Here is a 20,703-nt window from a genome sequence, read left to right as displayed (position 1 = left end):
ATCCGTAGGGGGGGTTTTAAATTGTTATCTTTGTATGTTGGGAAGGTTTATGCTTTGGAGAACTAAAGATGAGAATTTTATAGGTTTTCAGTGGCCTTTTTCTTGTCTAAAGTTTCTCCTTTATGCATGTACAGAAATGGGGTTCATCTCCAGGAAGATCTTCCCAGCTTGTGGAAGCATGTGTGTTTGCTGTCCTGCTTTGAGGTCAAGATCTCGACAACCTGTCAAGCGTTACAAGAAATTGTTGTCTGAAATATTTCCCAAGTCCCCTGTGAGTATCCACCCTTTTTTTTTTTGGTTTATAAATTTCGGTAATGTGTTGATGGCTTGTAGATTCAATGCCTAGTGTTTGATGATGAAGCCTCAGATGCATTCTTCATATATTTATTTGAGTTTTTGGTGTGGCCATTTAAGCTAGCTATGAGCACTTTAGTTGATTAGCAGTTTACTTGGTGCATTTCTGAAGAGTCATAGTTTAATTTATAATGTGTTTACTTTTTGATAAGCTAGAATTATAAAGTTATTGCCTCACAATACATTGCAGGATGCTCCTCCCAATGAAAGGAAAATTGCCAAGCTATGTGAATATGCTGCTAAAAATCCTTTCCGAATTCCCAAGGTAGTAATTCCTATATTTCTTGTTTGTTTGTGACTTGCAAGTAAAATGTAGTGTAATCTTGAAATTATATGCATGAACACTGAGTTACTTGTGGATTTCTCTGCTTTTAATAGATTGCCAAGTATCTTGAAGAAAGATGCTACAAAGAGCTGCGCCATGAGCACATCAAATTCATCAATATTGTTACAGAAGCTTACCATAAGTTGCTTTGCATGTGCAAGGAACAGATGTAAGCGGTTGTTCCCCACTTTTATTTGTTTGATATTCACTGGGATTTCTGAGTATTGTCTGGGGAATTATTAACAATAATTTCTTTTCCTGCATGATAAATCCTACCTTTTAACGTTGTAGGGCATATTTTGCTGTTAACTTGCTGAATGTTGTTGGTGAACTGCTTGATAACTCTAAGCAAGATGCTATGCGGATACTTGGATGTCAAACCTTGACAAAGTTTATCTATAGTCAGGTTAATGGTCACTTTCCTTTTCCCTTTTCCTTTGGTGAACTAAAAATATAAAAATGATTATATCTTTATAAATATGCAAATTTTCTGATCTTTTTTAATGGTTGTACCTTACCACTTGATGGATGTCGAAAACTTTCTTAAGAATGCTGAAGATTTGCAATGTGAATGACATGAGAGGGTTTCTCATGTCACCAATGTCAGAATATGAATAGCTTAAACCAGGCTACGTGTATCTTATTTTTATGAAAGATTATAAGTACAGATTAACTATATACTTCTTGGGTTTGCATAGAGGGGAATGATGAACATTATTTACTCTTTATGTTGCATATGAAAGCAAAGGATTTCATATAACCATTTCTGGTTTCTGATATGAAAGTCATGTTCTGCTGTAAGTATTCTTTAGATAAGGGATGCATTAGCTCGTAGATAATGTGAAATTCATTTCCGTATATGGAGTGGATGCTGTTTTTTTTTTTCCTATTTTAATAAAATCTAATTATTATTTTATTTTCATACTTACACTTTGATCTGTTGTATGAACAGGCAGATGGAACTTACACGCATAACATTGAAAAATTTGTTCCTAAAGTGTGTAAGTTGTTACGTGAGGATGGGGAAGAACATCAAAGACGTTGCTTAAGGGCATCTAGCTTGCAGTGCCTGTCTGCCATGGTAGTTTGAAAAATGTTCATTTGCTTTTCCATTTCTATTTTGTTCGCACAGATAATAATGTAATTAAGTAGCTCTTTTAATATCAAATTTTTTCCATCGATGTTGAACCTATTTACTGAGAGTATGCATTCTTGTTGACTTTTACTTTACTAATTTTTTATGGAATTGTAATGTTGTTTACCTGATAGGGTTTTTCCTTGGTAGGTCTGGTTCATGGCGCAATATTCATATATTTTTGCTACTCTTGATGAGGTTCGTGCATTTCAAATTTATTATCTTGCAAGTCCCTGATTCCCCCACCCCTTCCTGTTTGCTCTCTCTATGTGTAGCAAAGAATTACTGGCTGCAGGGGGATTAACCTGTTATCTTTTTTCCTTTTTGTGTTAATTTTTGTTTCTTTTGCTTTTGATGTATCCAATCTGCAGATGGTACATGCCACTTTAGATAACTATGAGCTAGACACACATGCTGGAGATGATAATGAGAGAGGAGAGCCTCATCATAATTGGGTGGATGAAGTGGTTCGATGTGAGGGTAGAGGTGCCATTGTTGCCCGTGATGCCAGCCCTAGTAACATGATTATCAGGCCTCAACCAGAGAAAAAGGATCCCTCTCTTTTGACAAGGTAATGTTATTTTTGAGCTGGAAAGGAGAAATTTTATGTGATAAAACTAATTATTCTGTGAAATATTGGGATCGGATAATGGTTCTCTACTTTTCTAGGCTTCTCCCCCCTTTTTCCTAATAGCTTTTTGTCTTTGTTGTAGGGAAGAGACTGAGACACCTAAAGTTTGGGCTCAAATTTGTATTCAAAGAATGGTTGAGCTGGCAAAGGAGAGTACAACATTGCGCCAAATACTGGATCCAATGTTTGTCTACTTTGATTCTAGACAGCACTGGGTTTCTCAGCAGGGGTTGGCAATGGTGGTTTTATCTGATATGTCCTACTGGGAGGCATCAGGTACATTTATTCTCATATTTTCACAAGGAAGCTACCAAATATGATCAATTTTGGACAATTTTATGATTTTGCTTGCTGACTTGCTTTTGATTACAGGGAATCAACAACTGATTTTAGCCGCTGTCATACGTCATCTAGACCACAAAAATGTGGCACATGATCCTCAACTAAAATCTTATATCGTACAAGTTGCTGCAGCTTTAGCTAGGCAAATAAGATCTAGAGGGGTGCTGGCTGAAATTGGTTTTGTTAGCGATCTGTGCAGGCATTTGAGGAAAAGTTTCCAAGCCAATCTTGAATCAGTAGGAGAGCAAGAGTTGGACTTAAATATCTTGCTTCAAAATTCCATTGAAGATTGCTTGCTGGAAATAGCAAAAGGGGTAACTTCAAATTCTTTTTTGATACATTCTGGTGCTTTTTGTACATTGCTTGTAGTTTACTTGAGCTTCAATTTGTTTTTTACTAGATTGATGATGCACAAACTCTTTTCAACATGATGGCAATATCACTGGAGAAGTTGCCATCTTCTGGAGTTGTTGCTCGTGCAACGATTGGATCATTGATGATCCTTGCTCATATGATTTCATTAGCACTAGTCTCCTCTCGTTTACAGCAGGTAAGACCGATTTTATGTAGTGTTGCTGCCCCTATTATTGTTAAATTTTATGTATCCTTTGCCTCCTTCCCTGCCTTAAAGGTTCACAGTTTCTTGAAATTATTGATGTACACATTGTTGACTAAACATCTAGATGTTTTAGTATATTAAATTTATTTTGGACAGTGGTCAAAAATCTTCTTTGTCACAGCTTACTAAACCACTCCTAAACATTGTCACTTAGGTGTTTCCTGAAGCACTTCTTGTCCAACTGATGAAAGCAATGTTGCATCCAAATGTTGAGGCCCGTGTGGGAGCACACCAGATATTTTCCGCTCTTCTTATTCCAAGTTCTAATCGTCCTCGACATGAAGTTGCATCTATGCGTTCTGGTTATGTCTATGAACCAAGGAGATGGCGCTCCAACAATGCTTCTGCATTTTCATCGATATCAGCTCTACTTGAAAAGCTCCGAAGGGAAAAGGACGGCATCAAAATGGAAAAAAATAGTTATTGTAGTCATGATGATCTTAAAGGAAAGGACAATGTGGAAGAGGACTGGAAGCAGGGCCATGTCCTCAAGAGTTCCCCTAACATCTACAGTATAACCTCTATTATTGACAGAACAGCTGCACCAAACATGGTTGAAGCGGTAAGAAGTCTCTTCTTTTCACAATTAGTTTATATGTGTGGTTATCTAGTTTAAGTATTGTTCTTTGATACTGTCAGTCTGGTCTATTAATTTTTGCACAGGAACCATATATCATGAAGCTTACAGAGGATCAGATAATGCAGTTACTCTCGGCCTTCTGGATACAGGCTACTCTTCCTGATAATTTGCCTTCAAATATAGAAGCTATATCTCACTCGTTTGTGTTAACATTAATTTCGTTACGCTTGAAGGTAAATTAAAATGTTACATGGTGTTTGGCTTAAGTTAATCTGAACTAGTTTTCTGAATTTATTTTTGGGCTAATTCCTGAGAGAAAACGCTAGGTTGAGTTATAGGATGAGTCAATTAAATGGTTAGTAGAGGGTTGGGTTTAAAACCACTATCACGAGATGGTCTTCAAGGGAACAAATTTTACCAAGCAAGATTCACATGATGAATTGGCTGCTAACTAATCTGCAGGTATGGTTTTTTACTTTGTCTGACTGCTAACAGTCTCCCAAATTGTGATGTCACAGAACATTAATGACAGCCTTGTTGTCCGCTTCTTCCAGCTTCCCTTGTCTCTAAAGAATATCTCCTTGGATCCTAGCAATGGTATGGGCTACTAATATACAGGCTTTCACATATTCAGATAGAGTATTTAATTTGTTGATTTTTTCTTTTAATTTCTTTGTGGGTGTGGCATCAGGGATGTTAACTCCAGCACTCCAGAGATCAATTTTTATGCTGTCAATGGGCATGCTGATGTTTGCGGCTAAGATACATCAAATTCCAGATCTAAACGATCTCATCAAGTCCATAGTTCCATTTGACGTAAGACTTTATCCTTGAATTGCCTCATCCTGAGAACTGTCTTCTGTTGTGAAATGGGTTAAGTTGGCAGTTTTCATGGTATAGAAGAACTTATTATACCAGTACACTGCATTCTCACTTATAAACAGCCATGCTTATCTATTTTCAGGCTGATCCTTATCTGGGCATCAGTGAAGACCTTCAAGTGTTTGTAAGGCCTCAGGCAGATGTCAGAGGTTATGGATCTGTTACTGATAACCAACTAGCCTCCTCTTTGCTAATGGAGTTGCGGGATAAATTAGATGAATCCAACAAGGTCATGATGGATATCTTGGTTCAGAATTTATCTACCGTTACTGAGGTAGGACATACTATTAAGTATTAACAAGTACCTCTCTCTCTGTCTCTCTAGAACTTTCTGACTAATTTGTTTGTGCTTGTTAAGCTGGAGATAGATGATCTGACAAAGCAACTGTTTGAACCATTCACACCTGATGATGCGTTCATGTTTGGTCCACGATCAATACTGGACTTGGACCACGATGAAATGATTTCCCAATCCAAAGAATCACTTTCCTTCGATGAGGTATGCCCACCAAATTAGCATTTGTTCTTACTGAATCAACTTATAACCTGAGAGAAGCTTGTTGCTTGTACATTTTACAATTTTCTTATTCACAAAACTATAAAGTTTTGAATGATTGAATTTTTTTCCTCAGCCAGTGTTTCTTTTATTCTAACACTAAGTAGTAATAACTTTTTTAAATCTACCTTTAATTGTCACTGCTCATGTGTCAGGATGTTCAAACAAGCTCATTACTTGAGGATGATGCAAGAAGTGAAGCATCTGTTCTTGACCTTTCCCGCTTCATTCCAAAAGTGCCTGCATCACCTTCAATCTCTCATGTTATTAGCATTGGACAGCTCCTGGAATCGGTAATCTCTTTTTCACCTTTTGTACCAATCTCCAAAAATCCCCATTTCTCTGCATTTATGTGTTGTAAATTTTTGTATGAGCATATTTTTTGCCCAAATGTTAAAATCTCAAGTACTCTGGTTTTAGGCACTTGAGGTGGCTGGTCAAGTTGCAGCGACATCTGTCTCTACATCACCTCTTCCGTTTGATACCATGGCTAGCCGATGTGAAGCATTTGGCACAGGTACAAGGAAGAAGCTCTCCAATTGGTTGGCCCATGAAAATCATCAAAATGGAGCCGCTGATAAATTTTTACCAGCAGTTCTTGCTGATGATAGACACATGACACTTAGGAAGGTAAATGACAAATTCCCTAATATTTTGGGCTCGACAACACTCTGTCTAATGGAACAGTAGTATCTGAATCGAAAGAACTGAAACTTGACATTAAACACATTACTCACCTTTGCACTCATATTTACTCAAAATGTTTATGTTTTGCACATCAATCAGCAGTGATCACTAAAAACCAAATGACAACAAACATTGGTATGTCTCTATCATGATCTGCTTTCGTTTTTGACTTGTTTGCTGGTCTTTATACAGATAACAAGCGAAGGTGCTTTTAATGGACCTGTCTCTCGGCTAGACCCATGCTTGGCTATGAGGTTGCCTCCTGCTAGCCCTTTTGACAACTTCCTCAAAGCAGCAGGTTGTTGAAGAAGGCACATAATGTTGTAGTTGTTTATGTTGTAAATCGTAGGTAGTGACTGGAAATGTGTGTTGTAACCCTTAGGTTTGAACTTAAACTGATAGTTTGAGGGCAACCATTCCCAACTAATCCTTGTATGTACCTTGTTCTATTAAAAGAGCTAGTTTTAGACATGGCACAAGATGCAATCTCCCTCTCTCTCTCTCTCTCACACTCTCTTTTCCATTCCTTTTTAACAATCTCACGCTCTATCTGCTCCAAGTCCACAATTATGCCAAGCTTTTCACATTGTGGAGTTAAGAGATTTTGAAAGCTTATAACTGTAGGCGTTGCACATATTGATATTGCCGAATTGGATGAGATAATTCTCCATATAGTTTTTGGGGGTTAAAGTAAGTGATGGCCTTGTGACAAAGTCCACCAACCGCAGTCCACACCACCCTCTTGTTTTTAATGTATGGCCCTGTCCTTTTTCATGTAAGGGCCATGATTGGGCTGCACGGCTCAAGTCTTTAAAGTCTATCGAAGGTGACAAACTAAAAGGCGACCGACAAATTGGAAAACAACGTCCTGAATCTTGTTTGCAGCCTCTTGCAGTTGGAGTCAACTCAAAACTCCCATCTCCAAAACTTGGCTCAGACAGGGTATCACTAAACAGCTTGTGACTACTGAGAAATATCATTTGTGATTGTTTGGAACACTTCTGGCTCTTCGCTTTGCTTTTTTCGTCTAATTAAGATTACCCTTTTATGCTTGAATGTTTGCAGGCACATTCACTCACACCAGGAGCTGGGGAGATTTCTATGGAGACCAATTACCAAATAAACTACGTACTTCGGAGGAATATGTTTACATGTTTTCCATTACAGGGTTAACATTGCACGCCTCGACCACATATTAGTGTTAAATTTGGTCCATTTAAAGTCTATAGATAGCTTGAAGCACATTGTGGAAGTCCTTAAGCAGTTTTGTTTCTCAGGGTAACTTCTGATTCGGACTTTCTCTATCTATAAGACCTAATATGGAAACCAGAAATGTCCCAATGCTTTCACTTAAGTATCAAAATAAGTATCCCTTGTATCAAGACAAGATCTTTCGAGTTTCACAAGAAGTGTTCATTAGATATTGATGCTAACAGTGGAGTATTGGTAGGATTCAAACCCGAAATCAGTTGCAATGGAGTATTGGAAGGATTCGAATAAAAAATCACTTGCAAGAAGCGTGCATTCAAGATTAGTGATAACAATGAAATACTGGTAAGATTCAAACTCGAAATCACTTAAATCGAGAGAAGGAATTTAGTAATGGAGCCAACCCTTTCTTGGTGAATATATGGTATGCTTATTAAACCCAACAGAGAACCAGTATCCTAGGAGTAGTAATTCTTTTTCCATGCACACGTGACTTGCAGTCTAGACAATTAAGATTAGCCATTTTAGTCATCACGAACTTCAGGATCAAGGCCAAGGGGAATAAAAGGGTTATCAGAAGAAGAAAAGGAGACATTTCATCACCAATTCACCATGAGCCTGATTGCTTCAAACATGGAGTAAACTTTCATGTGTAGTAGTTTGTTCTGTTGCGGATGGAAAAACCCCACCAAGAACGGGGCAGTGTACAGTCAAATCACCGTGAAGCACGGTCAACTTCTCTGTCCTTTGTGGAGGAATTGTCTTCATCCTCCCCTCTCTCTCTCCCTCTACACCCCTTCTTCCTCTGCCCACTTTCTCTACCTCCTCCTGGCAAATTCCAGTTTCGTGTTAGTGGCCACAAACTTATCCATCTTCAAGTTTTGAACATGGGGGGTGGGGGCCATTGCCTTTTTGCTTACATGCTGCATATGCAAAACCTCTATAGCTACTGAGATACTCATCTGTCTATGTCTGCATTTTGCCTTCATTTCCCACACCTTTAGCAACATATTAACCTTAGTCGGAATTTTTATGGACTGTCAAAATTTTCAAACTTTCCAAACGAATTAACTTGATTATCACTTGTTTATTCATTTATATATATATATATATATATATATATATATATATATATATATATATACATATATAAAATATTATGTACTTTCATAAAGAAAAGTAAACCATNATATATATATATATATATATATATATATATATATATATATATATATACACATGACAATCAATATTCTCTATTTACAGAAAAAGACTGCCTGTGACACATTTCACATTCTCAAAATGAAATCGTGAATCTCATATGGATTGTATATTAGATTACGATTGAGTATTAAAATATTCACATCATTTTTAATTTATGATACGTTTTTTACGTTACAAAATCATAAAACTCAATAAACTAAAACAGATAACATCACACAAATTAATGTGAACTGTAACACAAGGCATCTATTTTTCTTCCGAATGGAGTTAAACCCTAATTATAGCATTGATTAAAACCCAAAAGAGCATGTCGCTTCTTAATTAAGCTTCCACTCATTAGGCAAAAGAAACAAAGAAAAAGAGCACAAAACTGGAAATGATACCATTTTGACTCATTTGAGGTTTATCTTGACTCCCAAGATATGATGAAAATATGTATATGTATATATAGTATTATGCTTTGAAAAGGGACAAATAATTATATCCCAAAAGGTGGGGATCTCTCATCATTTTCTTTTTTTATTTTTTGGGGTTTTCATTGCAAAGCTAGATTGCTCTTATTTAGCACCTGGTCATGAATCTTTTATCCACCATTTAATTATTGAAGCTAATCATAGATGTCTTAGCCACCCAAATTATTTTATAATGTTCTTTGGGTCTTAACACAATCCAAATCAAATTATTATTATTATTTTTGTTTGTGTAAAGAGTAGCATATCAGGTCAAAGATTTGCCTTAAGCGGCCTTTGCACTTTACAGATACCTTGATACATTATTTTGCTCCTGTTGACCCCTTTTTTTTCATAGAAAATTATGATTAATCACAAGTAATTTTGCTCCTTCAACCTTTTCCATTGGATCCCACCCATCCACCCCAAAAAACCAAAGAAACAACAGCAAAACCATTTGTCAATGCTTGATTTATTTGTTGATGAAGAAATGCAGTCATCATTCCTTTCATTACTAGCTAAGCCCCAAAGGAAAAAAAAAATTGTCATTTGGAGACAAAACTTAATGATTAAAGGAGCAAATCACCTAATGAACCAAAGGAAGAAAGCAAAGGAAAGGAAGAAGGAAGGAAAAGGGGACAATCACCAAGAAAGCAACGGAGTTAATTGTCATGTTGTGTCCCAGGTAGAGGCTAAGATCAGAACTTTCTGTTGAAAGTCTCTTTCCCCCCGTTAATTTAGGTTTTACAGAGATTAACTCTTTGATAATGTACCCCTAAAGTTGGACATAAAAAATAAATACACAGTTTCACCAACATTCACTGTTTATGTCATGTCACCGATAATTCGAAAACTTGTGCAAATTCTTTCATATGCAGTATTGTTTTCAAAGTATACTCTCATAGGTATTACCAATTCTATTGGCTGCTGCTCAATGTGTGATTTAATCGAAGATAAATGTTATATATATATATATAAATAGAGATGTTTCCTTGGGCTGCCCTTGCTTTCTGCCAATAAGCTAGAGTCTGTCTGGCTGCTTTCTGATAGGTCTAGGCATGGTATAGTCTCTGGTCAGGCTGCTAAATTCAAAACAAGTTTGGCCTCTGCTGAACCTAGCAGAGAAGTGTAAAGTGCAAAGCTTGCTTTAATTTTTACAATATATATATATATATATACCCATGGGAATTTAAGGCTCTTTCCTTTAAATACTGCTGGCAAGTCGCTATTCCGTACAATGGGTAGGGAGAAAAGTCAAAGGCTGGAGACCTCATTGTTACCAGTATTTTGCTTGAATGAGTCACAATATAAACAAAGAAAACAATATTAGTAAATACCATGCTTTGCAGCGTCAAGGGTTTGATTTAATTTTATGTTAAATTTATTTATTTTTTAAAACAAGAGTTATTATACTCGAGATTAAAACGAAAAACCCAATAAGAATATTATTATTGAAATTACAGAAGGAAATTAGTCCTTTTAATCCAAATATTGATTCAATTTTCACACATTTAATATGAGGAAGACCCACTTTTTCAACCAAAAAAAAACATAATCTATCAAGCAAATCACAAAGGTGGGGCGTTTGCAGCTGTGAACTTTTGACTATAACAGTACATAAAGCTGAGACAATAATCACATCACCCTTTGCCAAAAAAGACTTGCAAACTCTAAAATTATTGGTAAAAAAAATTAATATTTGGATTATTATGTTTATATTGTTATTATATATGTTATAACTTCTAAATGGCTTATATATAATGAATTAATTCAATTAATCTAAATAAAAAAAATTAAAAACTAAACCCATCGAATTAATCGATTTAATCATATTAATGTTAGAGTTAGTTGGAGGATCCAAGTGGTTGAAATCAAAGAAGTGGAATTTTGGGTTTAGATTTTTGTCCAGCATGGGGAGTGAAAGGAAAGAAGAGAAGAAGGGTACAGTACGTCTACAGCAGGAGTCCACCTTCCTTCATTTCTGTGGGGACCCACAATCCTCAGTAAGACAACCAATGAAAACGTGAAAGCTGGCAGGAATGTCATGTCACAGTTAAAACAACTCTGTGTACACAGGTATAGATTCATCTCTTTTTTGACCTCTATAAATACGGGCTATACCTACAAATAAACCAAAAATATATACTCTTCTAATTTTACATAAATATCTTAATTTTTTTTTAAAATTTAATAATTAATTAATAAAATAAATATTCAGATACATATACCATGTAGGATAAATTTTTAATAATTATATTTATATTCGATGCAGGATGGATTATCAGTAATCATGTTTATGTCCAATGCAGGATGAATTCTTAACAATTAGGGTTTAGGGTCTTGCGTGTGCAGGATGAGTTCTTAAGTATTACATTTATATCTGAAAAGGGTAGGAGAGCATAAATTTATAGTAAAATAGAAAAACACCGGCAACAAATTTTAATCAACTTTTTTCCAAATCAAACACTAGAACAAATGAATGGAAACATCGTCACTGTTGCAGAGCGTGTGAACACGTGTGGTGAGCACCCTTCTCTGATTTAGCTGTCTACCTCTCTCTCTCTCTCTCTATCTACTATCCTTTCTGCAAAGTGTTAAAGGCAATCCACACCCAACATTCTCTCTCTCTCTCTCTCTCTCTCTCCTCTCTTTCTCTTTCTTTCTATCACTCAGGTCTTCTTGGAAAAGAAAGCAAGGTCTGGTCTTTTTCATTAGTTGAACTTCAACGAAGCTGTGAAAACCACTTTTCCTAAGCTTTGGATTGAGGTGCTTACCTTTGCCCCTTCTTTCTCTCCTCCTCTCTCTCAAAAGGGTTTGCTTTGGCTTTGGCTTTGGCTTTGGCTTTGGTTTTGGTTTCTCTAATAATGGCGGCTATCATTTCTTGTTTTCAGACACCCCAAGTTTCCCCCAAGGCTATAGATGTCTTCAGCTAAGCTCCCGAGAGAAATCATTAGTCTGTTTTAGTTCTATCTTTGTTTTGGATTCTTGGTCATTGGACTACCATCTAGTTTCTCGGGGATGGAGTATTGGAGTACAAGTACTAGGAAGCTTGCATGTCTGGTGTTAGTCTAAGATCATTGTTGGATACATATACTAGGTCATGTCTGGTGTTTAGAGATCTTTCACAGAAAACCCAGTTGCCTAGATCTTTCAGAGGAGTTTTGCTTGTTTTGGTTTGATTTTGTTACCTACCCTTTCGTGTGAAAAGCGACCATGGAGGACATGTACAGGCTTGATAATCCTGCAATCTCGCGCTCGAATGATATTGTAAGGGTTGATAACTTTGCTGCAGCGAACTTTTCTGCAGCCGTGACCACTGATTTTCTCAGCCCGGTTGATAATATACTTCAATTTGATCACCAAGCAGCTGATACAGATGTCACTGGATCAGACATGTCTGATCTGATCAAGACCCAGATCGCCAGTCACCCTTGTTATCCAAACCTAGTATCTGCTTACATAGAATGCCAAAAGGTTGTTATTTATTTTTAACTTTTTTAAGTTATATTTTTTTATGATTAATTATCATAATTTATGATTCTGCAATGCAAGAGATGCTGCGGGTGGAGGGTTTGGTCCAGCTCTTAAATTCTTATCTTCTTTTATATACATAAACAGATTGGAGCACCGCCTGAGCTGGTGTCTCTTCTTGAAGAAATTGGCCGAGAGAACCACCCTATACGGGGTTGCAGTGAGATAGGAGCTGATCCAGAACTAGACGAGTTCATGGTACTTACAGTCAAAGATTCTTCTTTTTGTCTTTGTTTAAAAAAAAACAAAAGACCAAGTCTTTTATCTCTTCACTCTTTGTTTTGTTGTCTAGAAACTGTAAGAAAAAACTTGTTGTTGCATGAATCAAAAACATTATTCAACCTGTCATGTTGGGTGACTTTCCCTTTCTCTTCCTTTTCCCTTTGAAGGAATCATACTGTGAGGTTCTTCACAGATACAAAGAAGAGCTATCAAAGCCGTTCGATGAAGCGACAACCTTCTTGAGCAACATCGAATCACAGCTAAGTAATCTCTGTAAAGGAGCACTGACAAAAACCTTGGATTATCGCTCTGGTAAAGTTTTTGACTCTGATTTTTTTCCCTCATCTCATCCAAAATGATGTATTTGCCCTTCACTAGCACTATATTTGGTAAAAGGGTAATGTTGTTTTTTCTTTTTTTTTTCTTTTTTTGGCATTAAATATTCAGTGAATGTGGTGGTGGAAGACTCTAATGAGTTTCAGTCTCCTGCTACTACTGTGCATGTACAAAAAAGAAACAGTGTCTTCTCTCTGATTGAGTTAAAATGTTGAGAAAAACCTTAAAGTAAAGTTCCATGAACTGTACTCTTAATTTATTTATTGTTTTTCTTCTGTTCTCTTTTGTCCACTTACCTATTTTCTTACCATGTTTGAGTTGCTTGTGTTTCTTGAATTATTGTTTGCACTTTAAGCAGTAAACAACAGCTGCATGGTGGATCTCTAATTTCCAGGGACCTGGTTAGAGCTCCATGGGCAATAATGAGCTTTAGATGTAGCTGTTTTCTCTCTTCCCAACACTGCCATGTTGGCGTTTTTTCCCTCATACTGAGGTTTTTCCTTAGGTTTTTTTCTCCTATGACCCTATGCAAGTAATTAGAAAAACATAACTTCTTTTTAAAAAAAAAGTAGCAATAATTTGTGTAATGGCGTTAACCTTATAATTAGGTTTAGCATCTGTCTAATAATCGTTTCTTTATATTTTCTCTTTAATTAAATGATTCATGAGCTTGCGAAAACGTATGATTTTACTTAAATTTAATCAACTTCTCTTGTTCATCTTCGTCTTTATGTTATTCAGATTTTAAATGAGTGTTAGATATGATATGTATCTGAGAATATTTTATCAATTGGACATGCGTTTGATGTAAAAACTTGTTAAAAAATTGAAGAGTCCACGTAATTAAACGAGATGCTTATGTTTCTTAGGTCAATTGATTGAAGCATCTAGATGCAATAATATTCAAATTAACTAATTAAACTTAAATTTGATTTAATTTTTTACCTGTTGTTGGTTTGAGAATATTAGTTAACAAATTTGATTTTTTATGTTAACATTAGTCCTTTTTACAAATTTTAGTTCATCATTCACCAAGAGGAACCTTGGCGTATAAGATTACAGATTCCCTGGAATTTCTAAATCAAATAAAGGAAATTGCACCAAAGAATTGCCCGCATGATATCTATGAATGCAATGCATGAATTATTTCTAATGTCCACTGCAAATATTGTCTCTTGATCACTTAAAATTGTGTATGAGGGTTGCATTGATGACTTTGGTTTCATCAGAAGCACATTTTAGAACAAGAACATTTTCTGATTGGGTCGCAATGGTACTTGCAGAGCGGAAGACAGCTTTCCAGGCAGACCAATTTTGGTCTTGGCTTTGCATATAGACTTCCTGTACTTGTATTTTCAGATTTACTGTCTATGATTCGTTGATTGCTTGTCAATGCTTGTGCATTTCAGTTTGTTCATGGTGAATTTTGCTTAACTATAAAACCTAAATGTAGCAGTCAGGATTTCATCAGGTTTTTGAACTTGAAGGACATTTACCAGAACAATTACATGACCTCATACGCTTTTCTTGTCAGATGAAGCTGCTGGGACTTCTGAGGAAGAGTTAAGCGGTGGGGAGGTGGAGGCTTCTGAGAGTCAAGAGTCTGCAGTTGCCCGTCCAAGCCAGGACATCAAAGGAATGCTCATGCGCAAATACAGTGGCTACTTGAGCAGTTTGCGAAAAGAATTCTTGAAGAAAAGAAAGAAGGGGAAGCTACCGAAAGATGCAAGGATGACACTGCTAGAATGGTGGAACAATCACTATAGATGGCCATATCCTACGGTAATCACTGTACAATCTTAATTACTTGGGGCCTTTAGTTTAATTTGTTCCTTCTTTCTATTTCTTTGCAAATCTCCTTCATCATGCATGCCTATGCCTGCCATATGAGATGAATTTCAATAGAGTTTTCGTGAAGGGGGATCGAAACAGTATGCTAATTCATCTCAAAAGACTTGACATTTGATTTGTAAATTGCTTGTTTTGCTGTCATTAGGGTTATGTTCATTGGGACTAATGTTGTTGGAGCATCGTCTCCTTTTCCTTCTGTAGAAATAATGCATTGTCCTTGAACCCTAAATTCAGTTAGCCTGAAGTAAATTTTTATTAATATATGGCAAACCATACAACAGTTAAGACTAGCAAAGCTAGTTTTGCGCCTATGTAATTGAAACCATAATCACCAGTAAGTCCTAAAACAGTGACTGAACAAGCATGTTTTGTTTGAAGAATTGTTTTCAACTATGATGTCACAAAGGAAAGAGAGGTATAAGAGCTCTGAAGGAGTGTTGGAACTCATTTTAATTCATTTTCTTTGCATCAAGTTATAGAGTGGGGTTGAACCTTTAAGCACGGGCAGCAAAGTATAGTTCTATTGTTTATGAATATATCGCAAATGATACAGCAATGTGTCTATAAGCAAAGGTATCTTCCACATAGGTAGCAAAATATAGTTCTATATGGAAGATATTTTCGGTCACTGTTAAGTAACTAACCGAACAGCCCTACTCTAGGTGTGCAAGGGTTGAAACAAGCTTCATGTGTTTGGTTTTTCTTTTTCTCCCATAAGATATATATATGTTTTTCTGGCTGGAAACTTGCTAGAACGTTTAGGAAAGGGTGTCTATGTGTGGTGTTGCAGGAGGAGGAGAAGTTGCAGTTATCTGAGATAACAGGACTAGACCAGAAGCAAATCAACAATTGGTTCATCAACCAGAGGAAGCGGCACTGGAAACCATCTGAGGACATGAAATTTGCTCTCTTCGAGGGCGTTGCTGGAAACGTGGGAGGACCTGTGTATCTAGATGCTGGAGTTGGAACTGGAAGTGATAATATTTGATCAAAAAACAACAGGAGTACCCCTCCCCCAGATGTAATAATTTAGTTTCTCAATATGTTTTTTCGTCTGCAATCCTCACATATATATGTAAATCTTGTTATTTTTAATCTTTTACGTAATTTTTCTTCCAAGTTATTAACAAGCATAATGTTGCAAAAAGGAGAAAACAAGTACAAAAAAGATGCAACATGGCTTCTCCTTTATGCCAGTGGTGTCATTGAATATGATTTTACTGGTCTAGGAGTGACAAACTGAAACCCTGCAGTGTCCCTGATAGATAACTCTTGTGACAGTTCAAACATATGGTTTGGAAAAAGCACCAGGTTTCGGTGGTTCCCTTGTCTGATGAATTTTGGTTTAGGGGTCCTGATGACTTTCCTGATTCCTGGTTTTTTCTTGTTACTTTTGAAAGTCTCATTCGAGGAGTCTTTAACAAGGAGCATCAGCTTTTTCTGTTTAATGTTATCTTAATTGTGTCGCCTTGTAAGTAAGTTATATTTAAGGCATTCCTAGATTCTGTTGAGGTCATTCTCCACATGCCTGTTTTAACTTAAAAAGCATCTCTTCACGGTACACTTTTCTGCTGAACCTTTGTTTTTCTATCCCTTTTTATAATTCAAGATAGTAGACTAGGTCTCAAAATTATATAGGAAATGAAAAATCCAATGAATAGATAGTTGGGTTTGATTACTTTATTTTTTTATCCTGATTTTCCGTCAAAATTATGCCAAAATCTGAAATAAACTATATTGTAGAATTACTTCCTAAGTGTAACCAAGGTTCCGGTGAATGCATAAACATAGAAGTTGCTTGAATATTGTTTGTTAAGCACCGTTGGAATTTTCCCAATCATTTTAGCTCATGAACACATCCTCTGTCGGAGCTCAGGCTCTTTGCTTGAAAGCCATCATTTCCATCTATGATGGTGGAGAGAGAGAGAGAGAGAGAGAGAGGGTAGGATGTTGCTTACCAGCTCGAAGTTCGAAAGCAACAGAAGAATACTGATGCTCGTGGGATTAGGCCCAGATGGATTTTCTTGCTGCAACGTTGCAACGCCCACCACGTGTGCCTGGACTCACCAGGATTATGCTATTAGCCATCTGTTTTAGTCCCTATGGCCCAAGAAAACAGATGGGGTAACAATTTGGGGTTCGTTATCGATCAAGTTTGGCTTGCTAAACTCAACTTCTAAGACTGTACTCGCATTAAACTGAATGTTGTACATCCTAATAGGTTAATCTCTTGAAAAAAGAGTAATATCAGAATCAACTCAAATTTGATTCTAATGTCACGCCAAACTCTTCAATAAGTGAAGTAGATAGGGTGATTCAACCTACAATAAGGACATTACAGATTTAGATGGAAAAAAATGTTGCAGAATATCATATTGAATAGGTAAGAAAAGGGTTTTGACTTTATAAACATGAGTGCTTCATATCTTAATAAATTATTTTTTGCAAGACTTGTATCTTTTTAGAAGTTGGACCCTAAACTAAGATCAGAATTTCATCATTTTTTCTGGAACAATACATGTAATTTCAATTTTCGTGTCAGCTGTGCAAGTAATCAATTGGGTTTCTATTATGTTGCTTAAATATGATGTATTTTTCATCAAAGTGCAGAAAATACTGTGGGATGCAGAATTTTCATTCAACGCAATGCAATGATATGCTACTGGGAATGGAAATCAAGAGCACACCCAGCACAATCAAAATCTTGTCAAGATTAAAGAAGAAGAAAAAAATGGACGGTCTAAAATGCTCAGATATGTGAGTATTCTTCTTAATTTCCTTTTCTGTAATGTTCTTAGGAAGTTTCAATACAGGCTGCGCTCACTCAGTTTTCTTTCAGCATCAACTGTCATCATGTAATGTTAACATACATACGTACATACAACACACACACACATATATATATATATATATATATATATTTATTTATTTTCTCAGCCAAAATCAAAATTAGATGATTCACAAGCTTGTGGTCTCAGAAATTTGAGACCTCACCAAACCACCACAGTCAACACCCGTAGCAAAATAGTATTCGTTTTCTCTTATCACCGAGCATAAAACAACTGAAATCTATCGACGTCTAACTTTGTTAGGAAATTCGCAGTTGAATTTGCTTCTCTGTAAGTGCAACATATCGATAGATGTCATGTTAACTTATTATTCAACATGTTGTGATACAAATACAATCAGAATTGGTCATCTTAAGAACAGACTAATGCTTCATACTTCATGGACCTTGACAGCAGAAACCAAACCACCAAGAAGGTAAAATACTTGAGAATAACATAGGGAGATGTGAAGTTTTAAAGACACAGGCAGCCTTTCACTTTCAGGTTTTAACTTAAAGAAGTATATCTCAGTCAAGATAGGAGTTTGAGGCGTGGAGGAAGCAGTAACAACCATGTACCTATATATGATTGAAACTGATCAAAGACAGACAAAATTGACTTGGAATTGCCAGAAACTGATAAAGATACCTGCACCACTAGATGATCTTGTGATTGCAAATTGTAATGACTGAAAAAAACAAGACTGCAGAATCCAACAAAAACAAGGTCTTCTCAAACTTTAAAACCTTTTTTCCTTCCTCTGCTTTCTCTTACTCCTCTAACTGCACTACCCCAAAGTAGGTAAGTTTTACGTAACATTGTACAAAAAAACAAAAACTGCAAAGAAGAACAAGATAAGTGGCATGATATCAGCAAAAATAGATCTTATTAATTGCATTCTTGTAAATCACAATGGAAACTGATTGAGGTTAGAAAGTTTTGAAGTCAATACTTAAATTGTGCGAGGCAGCTGCTGTACTTACGTAAGACTAAGTAGAATTCTCACAAACAATTTCTTTTTTTTTTTTTCCTTTCAGTTGGAGAAATCAATGATACAGTAAGACCTTATAGGATGTAGGTGAAGCAAAATATATCATGGGAGGGAAAGAAGAAAGGTCTTCAATCAAAGAAATAAGCAATATCAACCTTGATAACATTTCTTCAACCCGATCAGGCTGAACTGTGTCTCCTAATTTATTAATACTTAGGATGAAAGGACAGAACGGGTACATGTTTGCTAGTGGATTACTTGTTAGACAAGCAGAAATCGAAACATAAAGAAAAAGGCAATCGAAAAGGATCCTATTTCGATGTTGAACATGATAGAAACAACACCATGGTTAAAAGGGATATATGATCAAAAGCTTCAGGAGAGTTGCTCCTGAATATCAAGTTCCTCCATCAGGTTCACATGGTTGAGGGGATTGAACATTTCAATGTCGAAAAACTTGTTGGGAAGTTTCGTCGGCTGCTGCTGATCAGCAGAGTGTTTGGTCATTGGAAATTTACGTGCAATGACCACTGAATTAATAACTTCATCGGTAGGATGGAATATGGAGAGGACCTCGAATCCTCGTAGATCACAAGGATCGACAACGGGATAAAGGAAAGCCCTAGCACCATGCGCACTCCTCAGCATCAAAACAGCCCCAGGGGCCATGTACTTAGCCAAATGATCAATGACTCGAACTTTCTCATCCTTGTCCATCCCAACAAGAGCCGCCAAGAAAACAACATCATAGTCTTTCAAAGCATTGGTAACATCCATTATATCCGTGGTGTGGAAGAACATCCGTTCAGATAAATCAGGGTTAGATGAAACTAATTGAAGGGCCTTGGAATTGGCGGAGGGGTCAATATCATAATTGTGGAAAGAGGTGGTGGTAAGGTGGAAAGAGGCCAACACAATCGAGGTGAGGGGAAGGGGGCCCGAACCCACAAAGGCAACCTTGCTAGGGAGATTGGAGCAGTGTTTGGTAAGGATGTTGAACTCGAGCAGGCTAAGCTTGAGGTAGTTGGAGTAGTAAGGGAAGATGTTGAGATGGTGAGGTGGGTTTTCGTAGGATCCTAGGATGGTGGAGAAATGGCTCTCCAAGAGCCCCTCGGCTTCCCCGCAAAGTCTAATCAACTTGGACCTGATCTCTTGAATCCTTTTGCAAAGCTTGGTAACATCAATAGGGCTGGGTGGCATGCATGTGACAACGAGTTGCGTGAAGAGCATGTTGACATCTCTGGAAGGTTTGAGACTCTCAAGGCCCGAGATTTGTTCATACAACTCACAGACTTTTTGTACCAAGGGATCTTTCTCGCAAACCATGTCGACACTATGAGGTTATGGGGGAAAGAACTGATCAAAATTCAAAGGGAAAAAATTAACCCAAAATAAATGACAAAGAAAAAAAAAATTAAACTCTTTGAGAGCTAGAGACAAGCTCAAACCTTCCAATGGAGTCATTATTTATGGGCAATCGTGGGGACCACACCATGCGGAGGATTGGCCTTGTTCCTACATTATTCCTAGTAGAAGGTTGCTTTGGATAGCTTTCCTTTCCTTTGGCTTTGTGATATGTAATTTCAAGCTTTTACCTTATTCCCTGGGACCCTTACTAGGTTTTGGTTTTGTCCTAAATCAAAACATATTGGACATTCTATCCGAAAGAAAGAACAACTTTGGACAGCTTGGGTATTGTTGGATCGATGTCTTCAATGTTTTTAGCCTATTAGGCAATCTTTTACACATATAGATTGCATAAGTAATATGTTTTTAGCTGAATTTCATAGCAGGCTTTGTTCTATGAAAGGATCAGACATTAATTAGCTGGTCTAGTTTACGCTTTTTGTTAAGGAAATATTAGTTTTTTAATAGAATAGTTAGTCAATAAATTAAAATTTATTTATTTATTTTTAATATTCTCCTCTATATGTTTCGAAGAGCACAGTGA

General features: G+C 36.6%; 3 protein-coding genes across 5 annotated transcripts in view; 2 read left to right on the top strand and 1 right to left on the bottom strand.

Moving 5' to 3' along the window:
* LOC18600576 (protein EFR3 homolog B) overlaps positions 1–6,590 on the top strand; it is a 7,213-nt gene extending 623 nt beyond the window's left edge. For both annotated transcript variants that reach the window (XM_007031094.2, XM_018121928.1), the window contains exons 2-20: positions 135–271; positions 545–619; positions 733–848; positions 971–1,085; positions 1,632–1,760; positions 1,965–2,012; positions 2,186–2,385; positions 2,528–2,721; positions 2,818–3,101; positions 3,188–3,337; positions 3,561–3,968; positions 4,070–4,219; positions 4,505–4,583; positions 4,678–4,802; positions 4,951–5,142; positions 5,227–5,367; positions 5,580–5,717; positions 5,845–6,054; positions 6,304–6,590. In XM_007031094.2, the coding sequence (XP_007031156.2) occupies positions 137–271; positions 545–619; positions 733–848; positions 971–1,085; positions 1,632–1,760; positions 1,965–2,012; positions 2,186–2,385; positions 2,528–2,721; positions 2,818–3,101; positions 3,188–3,337; positions 3,561–3,968; positions 4,070–4,219; positions 4,505–4,583; positions 4,678–4,802; positions 4,951–5,142; positions 5,227–5,367; positions 5,580–5,717; positions 5,845–6,054; positions 6,304–6,417 (3,003 nt within the window). In that variant the 5' untranslated portion in view covers positions 135–136 and the 3' untranslated portion in view covers positions 6,418–6,590. The remainder of the gene's footprint in view (positions 1–134; positions 272–544; positions 620–732; positions 849–970; positions 1,086–1,631; positions 1,761–1,964; positions 2,013–2,185; positions 2,386–2,527; positions 2,722–2,817; positions 3,102–3,187; positions 3,338–3,560; positions 3,969–4,069; positions 4,220–4,504; positions 4,584–4,677; positions 4,803–4,950; positions 5,143–5,226; positions 5,368–5,579; positions 5,718–5,844; positions 6,055–6,303) is intronic.
* LOC18600575 (homeobox protein knotted-1-like 1) lies at positions 11,558–16,271 on the top strand. 2 transcript variants are annotated; one of them, XM_018122239.1, is made up of 6 exons: positions 11,558–11,759; positions 11,885–12,467; positions 12,612–12,722; positions 12,914–13,058; positions 14,617–14,864; positions 15,724–16,271. In XM_018122239.1, the coding sequence occupies exons 2-6, from the start codon at positions 12,207–12,209 to the stop codon at positions 15,919–15,921; spliced, it is 963 nt and encodes a 320-aa protein (XP_017977728.1). In that variant the 5' UTR covers positions 11,558–11,759; positions 11,885–12,206; the 3' UTR covers positions 15,922–16,271. The 2 variants fall into 2 exon arrangements, with proteins under 2 accessions (XP_017977728.1, XP_007031154.2); XM_007031092.2 differs by having other exon boundaries at positions 11,558–12,467.
* Positions 18,865–20,136, bottom strand: LOC18600574 (nicotianamine synthase). The gene has a single exon (XM_007031090.2). It carries the CDS (start codon positions 20,076–20,078, stop codon positions 19,128–19,130), a length of 951 nt encoding a protein of 316 aa, XP_007031152.2. The 5' UTR covers positions 20,079–20,136; the 3' UTR covers positions 18,865–19,127.

Source organism: Theobroma cacao, chromosome 5 (genome assembly GCF_000208745.1).
Source record: "Theobroma cacao cultivar B97-61/B2 chromosome 5, Criollo_cocoa_genome_V2, whole genome shotgun sequence".
Classification (NCBI taxonomy): Eukaryota; Viridiplantae; Streptophyta; class Magnoliopsida; order Malvales; family Malvaceae; genus Theobroma; species Theobroma cacao.
This window is presented reverse-complemented; position numbering and strand designations above follow the sequence as displayed.

Coding starts and splice junctions, on each gene's coding strand:
- LOC18600574 (XM_007031090.2), bottom strand. CDS start 20,078: ATGGTTTGCGAGAAAGATCCCTTGGTACAAAAAGTCTGTGAGTTGTAT.
- LOC18600575 (XM_018122239.1), top strand. CDS start 12,207: ATGGAGGACATGTACAGGCTTGATAATCCTGCAATCTCGCGCTCGAAT. Junction 12,723..12,913: donor CAGAACTAGACGAGTTCATG/GTACTTACAGTC, acceptor TTCCCTTTGAAG/GAATCATACTGTGAGGTTCT. Junction 14,865..15,723: donor ATAGATGGCCATATCCTACG/GTAATCACTGTA, acceptor GTGGTGTTGCAG/GAGGAGGAGAAGTTGCAGTT.